Source organism: Amblyomma maculatum, chromosome 3 (assembly GCF_055883805.1).
Source record: "Amblyomma maculatum isolate TAMU_Amacu chromosome 3, ASM5588380v1, whole genome shotgun sequence".
Classification (NCBI taxonomy): domain Eukaryota; kingdom Metazoa; phylum Arthropoda; class Arachnida; order Ixodida; family Ixodidae; genus Amblyomma; species Amblyomma maculatum.
The window spans coordinates 125,058,395-125,077,878 of record NC_139346.1 but is presented as its reverse complement, the minus strand read 5'-3'; the positions used below and the strand labels follow the sequence as shown (position 1 = coordinate 125,077,878).

The window sequence follows — 19,484 nt, the reverse complement described above, 5'->3', positions numbered from 1 at the left end:
GTGGGTCTTTCCCCAAACAAACCGTCATCTTATAATGTTTGGACGCAGGGGCCACATCATCGTTCCTTCTTGACTTTACGAGATACGCCAACCATTTTTCTTTCAATTATCACAAGCTTTGTTTTCTTTTCGCATAATGCTTTATGCCCTGAGGCAATAAACAACGTTATAAAAAGCTATTTACTGAAAATTGAAAATGCATACGGGTTATAGGTATCTCATAAGTCTTCTCCGCAACACAAGAATGTATAACCTAGGTTAAAATGCGGGGGAAATATCGGTAATCACAAATTGCACTCCTCTCTCTCTTTCATTTGAGAGCAGACCAGCGCTGAAAAATAATAAAGGAAAATAAGCCATGGCGGCGCCATACCCCGCCCAGTCATTCCTGCATAAGGTGGGCCTTAGAAGGCTACAATGAGTGGACGCACTAAGAAAGAACTAGAAAACTGGCGCGGGAGGTGTGCCCTTAGTCGGCTCCCACCTGTCGTCAGGAGAACTTGTTAAAACCATTTTGAAATTTAGAAGCTCCATGCTTTAATTTTAAAATAAGACTTTACTGTTTACAAAGGCAAACTCTTCGGTTTTATTCCATATAATGTTGTTAATATTATTGGTACAAGGGCACCTTAAACCAGCACGACATTTTGTTTTCTGCAAAGCAATAACTGCGTGCTATTTGCGCAACTTTTCTTTAATAATTTAGGAAGAAACTATCGTAACTGTATTAGATTGTTTAGAAAATGCCTATCTGAACTCCTTTCACCATAGTATCATTTGTACAACGAAGTTTATTTGCCGGGCCATAAGAGTGACGCTATCAAATTAAATGCTGGTATGTAATAGTTGTGCTGCTTGAGCCTCTAAGAGCCCGTCCAAGATAAGCAGAAAGGCTCCTTTTCCTCATCGCTCTCGTCGTCCAGGATTTCAGTATTTCTTTAGAATATGGTAGGGTTCATCGTGTGGACACGTGGGTGTGTTCTTTATTTCCTTAGACATAAATCTGCATGAATAGTATACAATACTATGAAAAGGAGAGATATGTCTTAAACTTATCCGACTTCTTAAATAATAATCCTCAAGCAAAAAATAAAATCTCGCCAAATTATCCTCACTAATCACTTGAAAGAAAAAAACATTATTGCACATTAGGCCATGCGATAGTCAACACTCCAATGTTGTTTTCATAGTCCTGTTTTATTAAAATCTTTGTTACATTCAGTTGGGAATCCGTGTATGATATGTAACCGCAGTGAACATCCCAGCCGGATAATGTCACCTCCGTGTATTCCTCCCTGTATTCCAATTTTGTTTCTGTAGCATCCGTATTTGCTCTGCAAACGCTAACATCATCATCCTCGTGAGGTTTTTCAGCCTTTTTGCACCGCCCGGCTGCCCTTAAAAAGTGCTGGAAATACTTTCACGCACCTTCAGTTATTGACCCTTGAGAAAATACGCAAGTGTGCCTATTATAATTTTGGATAGATTTTGCAAAACAAAATGCTTTTTTTTATATCATCTAGTTGAAATCAAGCTACACTTAGCCGCTTAGCGCACCAATTAGCGTGAGCTTATTACCATTTGCGGGCAAAAGTTTCAAAGGGTGCGAACGTCTGCTTAAGAGGGAAAGTGCGGAACTAGGCCAATTTAGAGGACTACTTTCATTATCAGCGTCGTCACTGTCACCGCTGCTGTCCCCGTTAACACAACGATAATGAAGCGACATGATGTACCTACATTGTTAGCGAGCAAAAGAGACTACAGAACCAGTTGTTTTTCCCCTGGGATACAACCACATCTTCAAGCCGGAATTCAATTGTAACGCCTCAAAGATACAGGCCTCATCGACTGCTTGACGACAATTCGGCTGGTAGAAATGCAGTGGCAACAGGAGAGATGTTCGAGATGATTAGGGATGTGGAATGGGCAGTAAGAATAACATGCAACGATTTGCCTTGTGGAAAGAAATCTAAAAAAATAAGGGACTGAAGGGGTACTTACTTAATTCTGCTAGAGCACTTGCGGAAGCTTTTTTGGGTAACAATTCCCCATCGCCAAGGCAAAGTTACATATCAAAACTTATGTCCAAATTCCATATCAGTATATGCATCGTAATCGCGTTCCCTACTATCACCATCGTCACTGTCGCAGCAGTTAGCCTCAATATCACCAAATAATTACACAGTAACGTCATCGTTATTAACCCCATTGTCATATGTAACCGCAGCGTCATTCTAGTCGCTGCTTTCATCCTTAAGGTAGACAAGAATTACGATCCGAGATGAGTGTGAAGGACGTTTCCTGATAATAATTTCTGCTGATTTTTTCCGTTGATGCCAAGCAAGAGTCGAAAAGGTTTCCAGCTTAAAATGCGCGGTATGGCAGAACTTTCCAGACATAAGCTGGGATTGCGGAAGGCTGACGTCCCTCTCTGTCCCACAGCGATAACTGAGAGCAGTTCAAATAGTTGTTAGAACCACGTCTACCAAAGCGAATGCGTCCGTCAGCACAAAGTATCGCAGTCATGGGTGAGTGTTAGCTATCAGACGACTTATGAAGAAGGCGACCAGGGCTAGCGGTTGTTTAGTACGTGCGATACAAAGTTAGATGACTTGGTTTAAAAGGGTAGGGAGACGAAATGTTTGTGCAGCACTTTTGTGTTGAAAATAGTGCGTAGCGATACTGTAAGCATAGAGCACGGTGATAGAAGCCTAAAATCGCCTTACATAACTAATTATCAAATTAGTAGTACGCTGCAGGTTCGGTTCGCAGTTGCCAGGTTTTTAACTTGATGTCAAAAAGCAGAAGACATAACATCAAAATATCACGTGAGCCAAAATAATGGTGACGCCAACGAGTAGGCGCATCGTCTGCTCTGTTTGCAGTGTGACTCCGTCATATGCTCTCACGGTGGAGCCACACAGCAGAAAGAGTTGGTCAATTGCATCCATAAACATGATGTTTGCGTCGTTTTAGCGATCGTTTCACGCTGCGTCAACACGAAATATTCGGAAACAACCCATTGTCGCCTGTGAACAGCTGTCGCCAACACGCTTCCCGACGACTTGTTGCTGGTAGCAGTGCCGATGTCGACCGCTGCTTCGCTACAATTTTGAATATTGCTATGAAGCATAATTTTGGATACAGTGAGTCGTGCTGTTAATGTGTTAGAGCTCTTAGAAAGCTACGGGTGCAATAGAACAGCTGAAACGAGCTGAGGAGCAGCATCGACTCTTATGTCAGAAAACTGTTCAACGACGTTACAAGTACTTGATTATGGTTTTTTCAGTGAAGCTACATCACAGTCAATGCTCTAGCGATGGTCCGCAATGCAACAGCTAGCATTTTTACTAATTTCAAAAAAGGATTCAAATATGATTTAAACCTCCCTTCAGTCTAATACGTGAGATTATCTTCAAACACAAAGGAAGCGCATGACAAGCGTTGCACAACCTTGTAATTTGGTGTCTCTACCCCTTGAAAGAAGCGGCCAAGAAAGATGAATGACACGGTTCGCCTCTGGTTGCAATATAAGTTTACGACGTATGTTATTTTTAGGTAACATTTTTTTACCCATTACTAAGTGGTTATGACGCCATGCACGACGTTACAATGTCAGCGTGACACAGTGGCATTAAAGCCTTAGGGACTCATGCCAGACTTTCCACATGCGCGAAAAACGAGAATGATTGCGAATTGAATAGAGCAGAACAGGAGATGTGTTTTCATTGCTCTATTAAAGTTTTTTGCAGTCTTTTTTCGATGTACAATTGCACACAGGAGGAAGGAACATTAAGTTAACACACTGAACCGTCGCGCATAGGCGAAACATAACATGACGTGCCACCATATGCACTACACTGTCGCACTTGTGTAAGCGCAAGATCGCCCGCCGGTATGTGTTAGAAGCGCCTCTCTCATTTCACCAGGAGAGTCTCCTTGTAGCTTAGGAGATCCAGCCTACTCTAAATAATACACTTTTTTCTGAACCACTCTGATCTCTTCTTTGACTATTGAAGTTTGACTTGTATTTCGCACTATAACTGGTTGTGCTTTATTCAATTCCTAATGGACTCTTTCTTAGCCATAATGTTTCATCTCATATTAACATCAAGTATAGAGATTGCAAATTTTACATACAATTTTCTTCAGGGCTTCTGGTAAATTGAAATCACATTCGGCGAATACTTCTCAAATCGGTTTCAAAGCTTTTTCCTCGTTTCTTCCCCTTTGTGGTCCGTATTCAGAATGACTACGTGCCAAGTTTATACATTCGAACACTGGTTTGAACAACACTGCATATGCTGGTGAATTCCTAGAAGGCACGAGACATTACCGTAATTTTTTTCACACTATCTGCCTCACGTAGGCACTTGAAGCAGCCTATTTCCCATGCTTTTGTGTATGAAAGGCATAAAACTGAACATTCAGTGATTGTTCTGAAACATAAAATTCCCCGTGTCATTGAGCCGAGTAATGATTGCCTAACGCTTATGCCGCATTGCACTGTCAATTCCTTTCGCGTACACGAAGAGTGCGCTTTCGAGTTGCCCGCTCCTTAGCTTGCCCCGCGTTTACCAAATATCCGGCGCCTCTTTTCTTTCTCTCCTCTAAAACAGCGGCGTCGACGACCTCTATTTCAAAAGGTAAGACGCTAAGAGCTGTCGAAAGCTTCCCGCAGTGCAAGCTGCCCGCGTCCACTAAGGAAATATAACTGAATAATTGCTACCCTCTCAGGAATAAAAGGCTGTAATTGCGTTTTGTTGTGCAGCTGTGCATAGGAATAAACAACAACGTTTTCTCTATTTGATTCCTATCGACGAATATTTCACTGCTACCTTATTATCAATATAGCAATTGCATTTATTCATTACGTAGCCAAAAACATTGAGAGCATGGGAGAACCTGCTGTAGATAAAAGCGAACGCCTGAGTATTGCTACCGCTGTTGATGTACTTGACGCGTCATCCTTTTCTATATCTTCCTTTCCCTTTTTATGTATTCAATCTAAGTTTTGTGTTATTTTGTTTATGGGTTTTTCTCCCCATCAACGCCCTCTACCGTCCGTACGCCAGAAAAAAGGAATCAAGGACACGTTCGCATGACATCGGCTTTGGGTTAGCGCGTTCGGCTCAGACATGTAAGGTGGATTGTTTGTTTCTGGCGTGGCCACGATTTTAAGAAAATAATAATCGACAGTGCATACCTACAAGCTATGATAGCATGTTCTAGTGGCGCGATCTGTCCACAGTTCATATCCATGCCACTTATAAGGCAAGAAAGGCTTTAGTAATAAACAGTGTAGAAAGTGTGCTCTCAGGCTGATAGCTTGGTGCAGGATAGTTCCCTGAAGATTGAGTTTGACGTTTCCAGAAAATGTATTAAACAGCACTCAGCTTCAACTTATTAGAAAGCCAAGCTACATAGCTGCGGTAAATTCTTAGAGTAAAGCCAAGGTGTATTATACGCTAGATATTGTAATTGTCTGAGAGAGAAGGAAGCGCGGTGCTGCAGCGCTGGACAAGCAGTGGATAGGAGGTTACGCGCAGAAGAGAACGATGAAGCCGGTAGTGTATGCGTCTGCCTCTGTGACTGCACCTGTTTCCTGAGTGTGATATTACCCCGCAACATTTTGGGGGCAGCATTGGGATGGCGGTCGCCCCCGCTGAGCGCGGTGCGCCAGACGGGACCGATGATCGAGCTGCGCAACTCCAGCTACAATTCCAGCTGCTGTGTGCTCACTGGCAGAGGCCCGGTGAAAGCTTCCAGGACCTAGCCACAGATGTCCAGCGGTTGACGTCGCAGTCGATACCGAGTGCGCCACCAACCGCAGTGGCCCTGGTCGGGACTGAAGCGTTTGTGGACGCGGTCCTGGATCTCAATGTCCAGCGCTAGGTCCGTCTCTAGCACCCGGACTCGCTCCCCGCTGTTTTCAGTCTCACCGTCGAGGCGGCTGGCAACTGGCGCAAGCGGAGCCCCGACCAATATGCCCACCTATGGAGGAAGCTAGTCGAATGTGAACGAGACCTTAAGGCTGAACGCTAGTGCAGGTTCTTGCGTGTCGCCAGGGTGAAGGAGTTGAGGCGGGAGCAGGTCAAGCAAGATGAAAGTGCACCAACAGGACAAGAGCGTCAATGCCAAGCAGGTGCTTAATGAGGAGAAGTTGGCACAGCTACGACGGCGGGTGCACCAGCTGGAGGTAGAGCAACAGCGGGCATGGTCCCTGGTGCGTGAACGGGTGCGTTCGCAAGAGGAAGAGCTGGAGCATTCCCACCTGATGACCTGTGAGCGTGATCGGCAGGGCGCGGAGGTTCACCTGGCTCAGCCAGGAGCAGGCAGAGACCATGGAGGCCGTGTGCGCGTAGTTGCGGTGGCGGCTCGACCAGGAGGCCTATAAATTTTTTGTCCAACGCTATGCTTCTGAGGTGGCCAGGGAGTTACGTGCCCGCCTTCCGAGGACGTTGAGACCAACAATCATGAGATGAGTGAGCTATCACGCATGAAGGCGGAGGCTGAAGGGGCTAAGCAGCGGCGTGAACGGGCACATGCGGCCGCTGTGGAGGAGCTACTTCAAGAATTGGTCCACAAACGAGCCAAGAACAGAGACTTACACGTCAAGATCAGAGGTGGAAGAGGCTATGCCGCTATATGAATGAAAAGCTGAAGCCCAAGCTAAGCAGTTGAGCACGGAGCTGGAGACTCTGGAAGAAAGACTATTGGAAAAGTGTGAGCGCAAAGAACGAGATCTGTTGGGGCGATTGTAACCTCCAGTCAAGTTGGGTGGTGGTCTGGCCTACTCAGAATGGCTGGCGTGCTTTGAGCGGGAGCTGCGAGAATGTTTCATGAAGCAGCAGCTGCAGCGTGGTATGGGCTACCATATCGCGCTGGAGAAGAACGGTTCTTCCGTGGCGGATGTGAAGCGCCGGCAGCAGCTAACACTCAGCTGGGCATAGAGGTGTTCGCTGACCGAACCTTCAAACGCTTTGAGGTGCTCAAGTTGAAGGCTGAGGGTACGAGTTTTGACTTCGCCCTCATGGTTAAAGGGAAAGTTTCATGCGATGACATACACCTGGCGCTCAATGAAGCTGCCGGGCAGACAGACCAAACTCGAAACGTACAGAAGTCCAAGCTTACGCCTGACCGAAAAGAGACAATGAACATTAAAGGCGTCGAAGGAGAGACCAAGAACAAGACTAAGGCTGCGGAGGGCAGCAGCGGCGAGCTTGAGGAGAGAGATGAGTCCATGAAAGTGGAGACCAAGGTTGACTCCTCGTCGACCAAGGATGGTGAAAAGGGGGATAAGCACCAGCTGAAGGAGCCAAAGTTCGAGCGAGATATGGCGTCCACGGTGACCGAAGTAGGTAAATGCGGACATGGAAATCATCGCCCAGCTGCACGAGGTCAAAGCGTCCAAATTCGACCAGGTCATCAACTTCGCGCAATGGTGTGAGCACTGCGTGAAACTCGTACACCTGAGCCTGGCGCAAGCAGCCATTGCTGTGGGACAGCATCACTTGAGACTGCCTTGCCCACCGGCTCGACTACCCGAATTTCGACATGAATTGAATTCAGACATTCATTGGACTTTCTTGTCCCCCCGGTGGAAAGATGTAACGGCGCGGAAGAGAGGGAAGCGTGGTGCTAGCGTGGGTGGATAGAAGGGTGCCTGCAGAAGCGAAAGATTGTGCCGGTGGTGTGCGAGTCTGTTTCTGTGCCTGCGTCTGTCTCTTGAATGCGATCCTACCCAGTAAAATAATTAGCGAGATAAAACGTTTAGAGCTTATTAGCTTGAATTTATGAGACACACATACTGGCAATATCCACCATTGCTATTTCCTCTTTTGTTGCCTAAATATAATGGATATACGACGGAAAATGATTCTTTGAGCTTGAACGTCAACGGTACATTAGTTGCAACTCCTAAGATTTTCCCAAACAGACATTTTATACATCGAATCCGGCACTACTGTAGACCTAATTTTATCGAGCGATGTGTAAATCACGTAGAATAATAGTTCTCGGGTATGCATTCTTGGCATAAAGGCAAGCACCAGACATACGTACTTTGAATACATTCCAAGGAAAAGAGATGATTTTCCTGCTCAAGCTTGTCTATTGAAAACTGCACTAGTCAAGGCGCAGTCCTCTGATTACTCTGACTCAGCGGAAGTAGACTGCGAAGCGGGCCGCCAGCGTTTGCTACCGAATATATGTATACGTACCAAACAGCCTTTTCCGTTGTAGAAATTCGTTCTATTACTTTGAACACATCCGTCATAGATTTTCAGCTGGAGAAAAAAAACAGAACGAAATAATTAAGCCAGGTACATAGCTGCGCAAGAGATTTTCAATTCTCTCTACATGGAAAGACCTCTGTTATGCCCTATTGTACCGTAATAGTCATATGCGATTACCTTGAGCTGGGGAGTCCTGTCGCACACCAATTTATTCAACAAATGTGCTTAGATACAATTGGAGATTGCTATCATGCCCCATCCCGTGCGGGGTGCTGGACTTCAGTGCTTCTTTGAGCTACTGTTCATGTAGTCGACAGCACCAATATTTATACGTGCTCTTCCGTGAATTTGATTCTCTTCTAGGACTGTGTCTGCGACGCAAGTGTCGTCTTCACTCCATCTCTTAATTTTCTGCACGCCACTGTATGAGGCTGCCTTCTTCCCCTCATCGTGATACCTGTCGACTTCACTGAATTGCGAGTTTCGAGCCCGGGTTCAGTCCTCGTCGCTATTGCACCGCGGCGAATGCGTCGGTAACGCGCAATCCTTTTATTTTGTTTTGAACTTCGACTTCACTGCAGAATCGGCGCCGCTCGACATCGATGCTTTCAGGCCACCTATGTCTGCAGCCAAACCCAGTGCCAATCGACAGATTTCGTCACCTATTCGCACCTCTCCTCCTCCACCTGAGCGAACGTTTTTCGCCTTTTGAGGAATCCCGCGCTTATTTCCCTTACCAAAAACCTATTTTGGGGAGCCGCCGATTGTCGAGCACCATAATGACAACAGAACGCATGCCTCTCTGCGTCAGCGCCCGTACCGTATTTCGGCCCACGAATGAGACTAAATTGAAGACCAGTAGCCCTAATTACTTCAAAGAAGGTTTATGCAGCCCTCCAAGAGTTTACAGGCATCACAGGGAGTCCTGTATATCTCAGACTGTCAATTAATACTCAACTACACGTCTTCCTATGGCGCTGCTCGTTGTCTAGGCGGTTTATTTGGTACTTTGCATCGATCGTAGCGCAGTTGGCTCTGCTGCTTGGCAGCAGTGTCAGATCGCCACCTTGGTCCTTTTCCTGTGTCGTCACTTACAAGACCTTGCAATGTGTAGTCACGAGCCTGCCATATTTAAATTCGGTTATCCGGTTAGCTCGACTCGGATGTCAGTGGCATTGTTCGTAGTGCACTGCTCCCCTAGCGCACATCTGGTATCAACGAATATGTAGTTGCATATGCTAGCCGCACACCTGAGCCGATCCGCTATGCAACTAAAATTATGTCTAGTCATTGTGTGGGCCCTAGACAATGCTTCCCCCTACTCGTAGGCTGTCCTTTTGATGTGGTTAGAAATTGAACGCCTTTTGTTGCCTTTTTTTTTTAAAAGAATTTTCACTCCTTGGCACGATACACCTCATCTACGGCTTAGGCTGCATGCATCAGGACGCTTATGCTTCATCCTATCCCCTCTACAAGCCGATATTATCAGCCTCTGTGAAACAGACGCCTGCCCCGACTCCAACCATAACTGATCCGCCTTCTGAATAGTGCCAGAATCCTTGTACTCAAGCTCTTTTCGACTATTTTCGGACCCAATGGCAGTTATGCCGTCATGAGCCCTGTACCCTCAAGAATTATACTTGGAACTGCGAGATTACTTGCTTTATCACTATGATCACGATTCCGATGGAATGAAATGCGTTCTCGTCCTTCCGTGCTGCATACAGTACTAAATCTGGTGAAGTGCGCATGAATACATTACGTACCCGCGTCTACGTCCCGTGTACAACTGGAGTGACTTATGCGTACAATTTTGTTTTAAAATATATCTGCTCGTGCCTCGACTACAAATACCGCAAGACATACTCATCCTACTGCTGGCGCATTGCAGGCGGTATCTTGTCGGTCTCGCTGCTTTGGCTGAATTGGTATATATTTTTATAGGCCTCTCTATACACCGCTTCTGGCATGCAATGTGTCATTGTTGTCGTTCATCACCTGGATCGCCGGGTGAGCTATCAGAAGTCACCGCGCAACCGGCTGCGGCAGCTACGGAAGCTCAGGAGGGCTTATCCTTCTTTAATTGGTGTTTAATCCTTGGACACGGTGGTATCTTGTCAATAGTTCCTTGACAGATGCCACATATTCGTATCTCACATCGTCGAAGCACTACTCCGCAACAGCAAATTAATTCGTCTGACTTGGGCTATTTACCATCTCCTGATGCCAGGCTAATGACGTTTTACCTGCGCTGTGGTTAAATGTCTGGATACGTACCAGGTTCGAGTCAAGAAAGCGGGGCCTGCATTAACCTTATAGAGTCCGTCTACAACACTGCGACGCAGTTCATTACCTCCTTTTCTCATCCCTTAATTTTGACAGCTTACACACTTCTATTGCGCTCTGAGCGCACCACTGTTCTTCAAGTGGTCAGGAACGTCGAATATTGCCGCCAGATTGTATGTTCGCTCAAAACAGCTTATAACGCCCTAAATAGCCTATACTTATAACGAACCCGATAAGACGAAAAGACGAAGGAAAACGTGTCCTGAATCTCTCGCCCGGCTCTCATGTCTGGTTGTGGATACCCTGTGGTACTCCGGACGTCTCTCGTCTAATTGCCAAGGCTCATCATTCATTTTGAAGCGCAAATCTGTAGTCAAACGTTGATCATCTAATCACGCCATTGTGAGACTGAAATTTATATTGTCTCAAGCTTCAGTACGACTCCTTTGTCTTTCCAGCTCTTAAAGTATGTAAACAAATTAAGGTAACGATATGCTAGCCTGTAAGCCGCCTGGTGGTCGCCTGTCTCAAGCTCCTGTCTGCCTCACTGTCATCGAACTGATTTAGCCCTGTTGTGTTCCCAAGTTCATCAAGATGAATCATCACCTTACATTAGCCAGTTTTATTGTCTTCATAAAATAAAACTCAGGGTCTCGTGGCATAAAGTTTCTGCATACTTACAGATTCTGGGGGTGGTGTAGTTGATTTACTGTGATGTCCGAACAGCATGTCGTATGGAAGGTAAGCGGATATATTTTGCTTGTCTTGCCATGAAAACGCTCCACGTAAGAGAAAACAGGGAAGAGAAAAATTTATTCAACTGGCCTGCTGCATTGACTCATATCGCAATGTCTTAAATTGAATCTCTAAAAAAATATAACCTAAAGAGGAAGCATTTGTCTTTGGCGTCTAAAAGTGGTTAGGTTTAGACTGTCTTTATCTGGTGATATCGCTTTTTGTGTAGCTGCTTATCACTGCCGTAATTTTTCACACCCTCACACTAATATTCACACACTCTGGCAGCGTCGCCCGAAGGTGCATTTTGTCGCAGACGGAGTGAAGACGGTGGGTTTTGGCACCCTTTTATCTTCGTAGATTCACGAATCCTCTGAATTGGCATACTCTCCCTGCAGCTGGCTAAAAGTCCAATCTTTTCATTTACGGGCAGATAGCAGACATCGCATTGCCTCTCTGATAGGGCTTGTAACGGTGACTCACTAACATACGTTTTAGGTAGGTATTATTTCCTGCTGGCGAATCATGTGTGAGGAACTGACACGATCCTAGAAGGAGGGCTATTGGCGAGAGTTAATAGTGTATTGTTGCGAGAGCGGTTTCATTTACTCCGTGGTTTACATCACTAGACAATTCCTCCTAAAGAAATATCATCACCCGTGGCGTAAAAACCAGCAACAGTCGTGCATGTTTTCTAAGAGCTAGACTGATTGCGCTTGATACTTAAATATAACGGCGAGCTAGACATCTCACTTGGTTTCATTTGCCTAATTATTTTTAATTTGCTGATTATTGAGCACAACATTGTCTTGCTAATAGCTAGATGTCGAGAGTCTTATGCAACGGAGTGTATGGATGCGACATATCATTTTTACAAATCGCGCAATATCACCCCTGAAGCGAGAGTTGCGAACATGGATGACTCTAAGGAAAATGTTACTTTTCCAGACGAAGACACAGAAGCATATAGAAACAATACAAAAATGTGTATACAACCAATCGCAAACAAACCATAAACTTTAACGGATGGGCAAAGCGCTCTATGGGGAAAGGGTGAATTAAAACACCTAAAAAGGCAGTACGAGCAGAGATATCCCAGCAACCACTTATTGAGGTGGCCCGAAAGCAGACGTTGAAACTCGCAGTCAATGCGAACAAAAAAAAATTCAGTCGGACTGGAGTAGAACCTTTCTGATACAAGCAAACATTGAACTAGAATAATAATTAAATGCAATAAAAAGCGGAGAGGAGCGAAACCCTTACAATAAGTGAATGGCAGCGCGTACGGCTTGTGAAAGCAAAAAAAAAAAAAGCGGAAGGGCTTAATTATCCGCCCAGAAAAAGCGGCCATTAGTTAATGGGCCCTTATGTAATACCCTCTAATGAGGGTGTTTAAGGTATTGAAGTGAAGTGAAGTGAAGTGAAGTGATGGGAAGGCGAAATAAAATGCTCATAACAAATTAGGAAGGACATGCTTCCAAAGAAGGGACAGAAACGCATGACTATGGTTTAATGTAAAGTCGTAAAAAAAGAACAACGTACGCAGTCCTGCACGAAATCAGACGGAACAGAGAAATGGTTTGAATAACCACTTCGGCAAACCAGTGTAAAATATAAATGTAGCTAATCAGAGAAGCAAGGAAGGTTAAAAGGATTTGTTGACAAAATACATTTGCCGTCACACAACTCATTAGAGGGAGCATCGATATTTCCCAGAGCAAAAAAAAAAGAAGCATTGAGGTGATAATCTGTCGAAGAAGCCCCTCCAGTTCTGTTTTTCGACAGCTCGTGAAAGGCAGCATTTCTTTATTTTCTAATAAAACACTGGTCAGCACAGGGGTGCCTGCAGGCACAGCCTCGCAGTCTACACCAAGATGTTCAGGTTGAGCTTACAGAGCAATTGCTGACAGGAACGGAAGCATATGACTAAGCGAGCAGTTTTGTTGACGCATAATATTAACCCGCTTGTTTCATTTGCATTGCCTTTACCTCCATTCGTATAGATAATTGCTGAGATGCAAGCGAATTTTAAAGGTCACGTAAGCAGTCTTCTGTGTATATTTTCCTTTTCGGAAGAAAAGAAATCTTGAGAGACTAGGCCGCGTCACTGGTAATAATAGCCCACGGTTTCTTTCTCAGAGCTGAAATAATCCGTGTTTTTATAAGCTTGCTCTCGTTTCCCAGAAGAACGGTGTTTATCCACAAAGGCACTTTTCGGATCACCATAACAGCAGAACACTTCAGGCGGGGTTGTATTGCCGGTATAGAATATTATTATTATTAATATTATTATTATTATTATGAAATAAGGTCAGTGCATATTTAGTGAGCCTAGTCAAACGTGAATGTTAAGAGACGGGAAGACAGAGTGAAATAATATAAGTGCAGATTAAAAACGAAATAGAGCAGCCAAACATGTACAGAAGGCATGTATTTGGTCGCAATATTGGTTAGCGCGACACTATTCGCACAGGTTTGCAAGAAATATAAGCCGGTTTTGATCGTTATGAACATTCCAATAAAAATATGAGTCATGCAATGCAACAATATATTACTAATTATCGTGACAATTCCGAACTTTTTTCAACTAATTTCCACAGAAGAAAGAAATATTATACTGGCATTGGAGTATTTATGGTGTGGCGGAGACAGATCAGACAAAAATTAAAAGGGAATAAAATGTTTGCTGTTTTGCTGACTTTAGATTATATTCTATTTGCACCGACAAATGCCGCAAACCGGCGAATGCATTGTCCTATGGTCCGCCTGCCTCTCGTATCGCATCTTTGTCGGGTACGCAGCTCTCCGCGAGACCTATTACGGGCCGCTTAAGAGCCATGCTACCATCTTTGTGGCTGTTGCGTCTTCCTTCATTCCATTTGCGTCTTCCTTCATTCCATACAACAATAAACACGGTGGATTCACGCCATAAAGCCTAAATTGCTTTTCTATTAAACCACTACTTCCCCGAGCCATGCCGACTACGCCACTTGACTTGAGAAGCTATTGTAAAGAAATGATCGCTAATGCAGGAACGCAATCACCAATTTAATTTTTGAGCGATTAGAAAACGTCAAATAGTTTGAAGTGTAGCCAATTAGACCATTATCATATAGATAACCGAATAAGAGGTCAGAAGTTTACATTTCACTGATAATAGCATTCATATGGGAGTATACAATTCCTGTTTGGAGTTTGGTGGGGGTTAGCAGGCACAAACTATCGGTAGCCGCGTTTGCTGCTCATTTTTCTGTGAGGTAGAGCATCACGTTGGAATGGTTCGCTCGGCATACGCGGATCGCATTCTCCTTTTGTGCTCGGAGCTCGGGCAGAGACAGTTCGAGAGAGATGCAGAATGTCAACCAAGTCGGCCGCTTCTTCTTAAGCACTTCTTCACAGCGAGCTTTATCGTCTGGGTCATCACATGCAACCTGACGCCTACGCCAAGAATTTGAGCCGTACAGCGCGCAACGCGCCTATAGTGTGGCCAGGATGAGGATCAAGTGCCGGAGAAGCAGATGTTATAGACTTCTCCTAGTCAGGTGGTATCACGACGAAGAAGCACGGCGAGTGTGCGCAGACGCTCCTAATCAGCGGAGCATCATGTTACTTGACCTCACACACACCTCAGCTCCGACTGCTCAAGGTCATAATGCGCCGTACTTTTGCTTGGGAGTTGCAGTGAGTAGAGTACAGCTACGTTCTAAATAGCTGTGAAAGAACGTGATGTTCCCGCTGTTGTACTGGGGGGCAACAACCTCCTTAAGAGTATACTCACGTTTATTAACTATTGCTAAGATGCGGTTCGAGTGCAGTCGAAGAGTGTGAAATCAGAATTTTGCGAGTACAATGTGTGTGTTTTGCCTATGATAGACCTTGCTATATGTCGGCAGGTACTGAACTTCTGGGGCTCTGCACCAGTATAAAAAATCATTTTGCAACCCTCCTCCTGCTATGAGAATAAACCACATGAACTAGCCTTTGTTTCGGTGATATCCTCGGGTTGTCTGAGGCCAAAATGCGCACGTCTGGTCAAGTGCTCTCTCAAGACGCCAGCTACAACGAAGAAGTACCTATGAGATATGCGCTCATTGCTGAATGCAGAGCAGCGTTACCACTGATTTCCTGCTACTCTTGCAGGAACGGACGGTTGACAGAACTTTCAACTTGTAGTTCAAGCAGGGGTAAGGACACGCATGACATGACGAAGTAGGTAATCAAACTTGAAAGGCAAGGCAAAACCGCGAGATGCGGTAGGGCAACTGTTAGTTATAGGAGCCACTGTGTATCTTCAGATACATTTTAACCGCGCGGCACATATGCTCTCTCAATTGCTTTTATAGCGCTGGTGCATCGGTAGAAAACGACATCCTTGTTGTGTGTGATTACGTGACTTCTGCTCTCTTCTCTAATGACAGAGGAAAGTGCGATGAAATTCAATGAAAAACGCGGAGCACCGATAGGCGCCGCGATCTTCACCTCTTTTTTTGTACTTCGCAGAAGAGAAAACTTGAGCTGAGTCTGGGGTTCACAAACTGCATTCATTAACAACTTGTGTAGGCGATATCATAGCCCCGACCTATTAGACATATATCATGGGCTGCAAGGGGAGACTAAAATTATCTGCATGCTTTACTTCTCATTAGAAGTAGGTGCGAGATCACGTTTCCTACAGTCGTATCATTACACAAATTGTAAACTATTTCTAAGAATATCTATTTATTTTTTAACGATTATTACTCTAACTTCCGTGCACATTCAACGCATGTTACTTAGTCATAAACACTACACTACTTCCTTTAGGCGCCCTTCTATTATGCTTCGTACCAACTAAAGTGAGCAGGAACTCATACATTTTTTTTCTTGTAGATCGCTGCCTATATGGAATGTGATAGGAATGCCATCATTCTTGGAGACTTCAATTAGCCGACAGAGTTAGGGACAGCTGGTGAGCTACCGCAGTGCTGGTTCATTTAAACAAATTGTTCTAAGTGTGTTACTTGAAAGACATTCTGAAATTTTGTCGAAATGATGTGCGCCTCAATCACGCACAGCAAGAGGGACGCCCAGGTAAGGCTCTTTAGAACATGTCGTTCCGCTAAGCTTAAGCATTTTATACAACAGCTATGGCCGGGCATGTAATGATTATTGACCACACAGTTAGGGTGTGTACCATCATACTCAATAAAAAGAAGTCGCGGTCTGTATGGCACCTCAAGAAGCTTAATGACAACCTTATTCAGTATGAAAACTTTGTACATACTGCACAACGACGCGTAAGGAGGACTTTGGAAGCGAAGCCCGAACCAGTACTTGCGTTATTGGAGCACCAATAAGAGGAGCTGAAGATAGGCACTATTGAGTGATTGGGTTCGCTATAAGAAGGTCAATGGACCAAAGAAAAAGAATTGCAAGGTGCGCTTGAGTTTTGCTTGAACTTAGAGCATAAACAAGAAATTATATCCGCGGAAATGATGGAAGGTTATTTTCCGAAGACGTCTCCACCAAGCAAGCGTTACGACAAAAAAAAAAAAAAAAAAACGGTGCGCGACGACGAAAGAAAGAAAATATATAATTGCGAAAAACACAGTCAATGGCAAAGGTGTAAAGACGCAAAGGAATGACCCACCTACGGTAACGCTCTCGGGCAAAGCGGGGCAATAACTGAATACAGAATAAAGACGTTTTTCGCTCATTGGTAACCCAGAGAAGGCGATTGGAAGTAAGATTCGAAAAGGCCCTTTGCCACTGACACCTAGGCTCGATGATATTGTGAAAGCAAACATGGAGACGTTAGTGTGCATCGAAAGATTTAAAATGTGCAGAAAATTCAACTCGTTTTGGTAGATTGGGCGAAGCTTTTAATAAAGCTGTCAGAGTGCAGTTGTACAGGCATTTCGAACGCAACCATCGATTCGAAAGACGCATGTGATTTTTGTACCAAACAGCAACGACTCTGTCAAACTGCTTAAGTCCTACTGCCCAGTAACACTCGAACGTGTGGATCACAAAGTGTTGCAAAGGTTGTAAGTAATCGGTTATAAATACTTAATAAATATTTTCACGGTCGTGTCAAACTTGTGCACTGAAAGGTCGAACTGTTTATATAATGAAACGTAGCTATAGACGCTACATTACTATTTTGGAACGTTTCGATAACTTTGAAGATTACGCCACAGCTCTGCATATGTATGGATCTTAAGGCGTTATTTCACCGGGTTAGCTATTGTCACCCGTTAATAATTAAGGGGGTATTATTAACGATGCGCCCTTAACGGTGCGCACACTCCCAGACACCCTTAGAGTGAGTGGGGGTAGCTGTTCCGGTCGCAAAGGAGATGTCCTCGACCTGCGTGGCAAGCTCAGCCGGAATTCAACTACCTTGTAGTGACAGAAGGGGGTGGTCGTTTGGTGCCCAGCAGTCGCGGTTCAAACCAGAGAAAGGATCGGAGTCAGAAGTAACAAACAAAACACAATTTATGTACAGCAAGAGACGATACAGAGGAATACACAAGATCACTTGAAATACACAGACGAGAGGTTTCACAGAATACAAACGCTAAGCATGCAATTACACAGGTATCCAATAACGTAGAGGCTTTACAATAGATCAAACACGAGAGAGTTACATAAACAAACACCAAATTGTTCACCGGGCACTGTTGCAGTCCGACGCCTCAAGAGTCACGATGTGGCCGCCATACGAGACGAGCGCCGCTCCCTTGAAAGTCCGTGGGCTTGCCAGCAGCGGGTGATCCCCGGGAGTCCAGCCGAAGCGCAGGCGATCACGTAGCAAAACGCTGACGAACTGAATGACTGACTGACTGACTGACTGACTGACTGACTGACTGACTGACTCAACAAGCGGCGCGGTCGCTTTAAATAGGGCGCGCCGCGTCTGTTTGTTAACACGCGCCAAAGCTAGCGCGCACACACACATAGCTTCGCTGGTTATAGCTCCCTCTTCTCCTCCCGTCGAGCCGCGCGTCGTCATTGGCTAGGTCCCATAGAAGATGCTCGATTTTTCTGGCGCATTCCAGGCCGATGAACCACCGTCTTCCCCGGGCAAGGGGAAAGAGGGTGACAACAACGCGTACAAAGCTACGCGCTCTCCCGCGCGGGGAAGGGGGCTTTGCTCTCCATGCCTTCCACGCGACGCCGTGCGGGCCTCGCGCCGTACCGGCTTGATGAAAATGGGCGCCGATTTCGTGACACTGCCCCTCCCTTAAAGAATATTGTCCCACAATATTCACAACCACGAACATCGCGCGCACATGCATGCGCTCACAAATATATGGGGCAAATGACAAATCACACACATTGCACAAATTGCAATAACACATTACAAAATTCATACATCAGTGCCATGAAATTCACAAACATGACAACACACTGCCGTCGAATACACCTAGGAATCAACAACACCGGAACGCACAGCTATTCAAATGCAAGCGCACAAACTCAAGGCATGCTTTCGCCTATATTTCCACACTCGGGATGCACCTTCTTGGAACGTATCGGTTCCTCTCCAACTTTCAGGTAACCGAGTTCTCCCTTTTACTAGACACTGCCGTTTCTTCCTCCCGCGAGTTCGGCTCTTTTTCCGTTTACTATAGAGCCTTTTCCATTGCGAGTTGTTCTCGCTCCGGTCTTTACTCCTGAGTTCTGCTTCCCGATCGGAAGTTAGGCCATATCTATCGCTACCTTGCCTAGCAGCGCTTCGAGCAGGCCGTCTCATTCTTTCTCGGTCTGGGCGGCTCCGCATGCGCTTGCACGTCCAGGCGTTCGGCCGCTTCTTCCTTCTTTTTCCATGAGACATTTCCCTGTTGACTTTGCCTGACTTGGCTGGTTTGGATTTGTTTCTTTTCCTTTCCACTTTTATTCGCACCTTTGGCCGAGGAACGTTTGATCCAGTTTTACCCGCATAATCAGAACATTGTTGTCTGAAAGGAACGTAATTTTGAGAACTTTGTTCTCCCCCAATCCTTTTCATTTTCTTTCTTTTCTTTGCGACCTTAAGTCGTACCTTCTCAAAGCAGGACTCATTTTCAACTAGGGACTCATTATCTTCACTTTTGGTTACCTCCTGTTCCTTAAAATGTTTCTTGAAACTTTTCATTGAAGTGCAGTCTTCGCTTTCTTCCATTTCTGAATCCTCAAGGTTAGGATCTGCACTGCCACCTTCATCCAAGCTTTGGTGCTCACTGCTATTTGAAAGCTCCTCAT

The 19,484-nt window shown here is 45.1% G+C and overlaps 1 protein-coding gene across 2 annotated transcripts in view; it reads right to left on the bottom strand.

The window, feature by feature from the left end:
* LOC146195950 (uncharacterized) overlaps positions 1–19,484 on the bottom strand; it is a 94,375-nt gene that overhangs the window by 60,650 nt on the left and 14,241 nt on the right. For both annotated transcript variants that reach the window (XR_014706062.1, XM_084597975.1), the window contains exons 2-3: positions 11,205–11,302; positions 8,223–8,288 (exon numbers count right to left, since the gene is read on the bottom strand). Coding sequence is in view for 1 of the 2 variants with exons in the window: in XM_084597975.1 (XP_084454101.1) it covers positions 8,223–8,288; positions 11,205–11,302 (164 nt within the window). In the remaining variant the exon portion in view is untranslated. The remainder of the gene's footprint in view (positions 1–8,222; positions 8,289–11,204; positions 11,303–19,484) is intronic.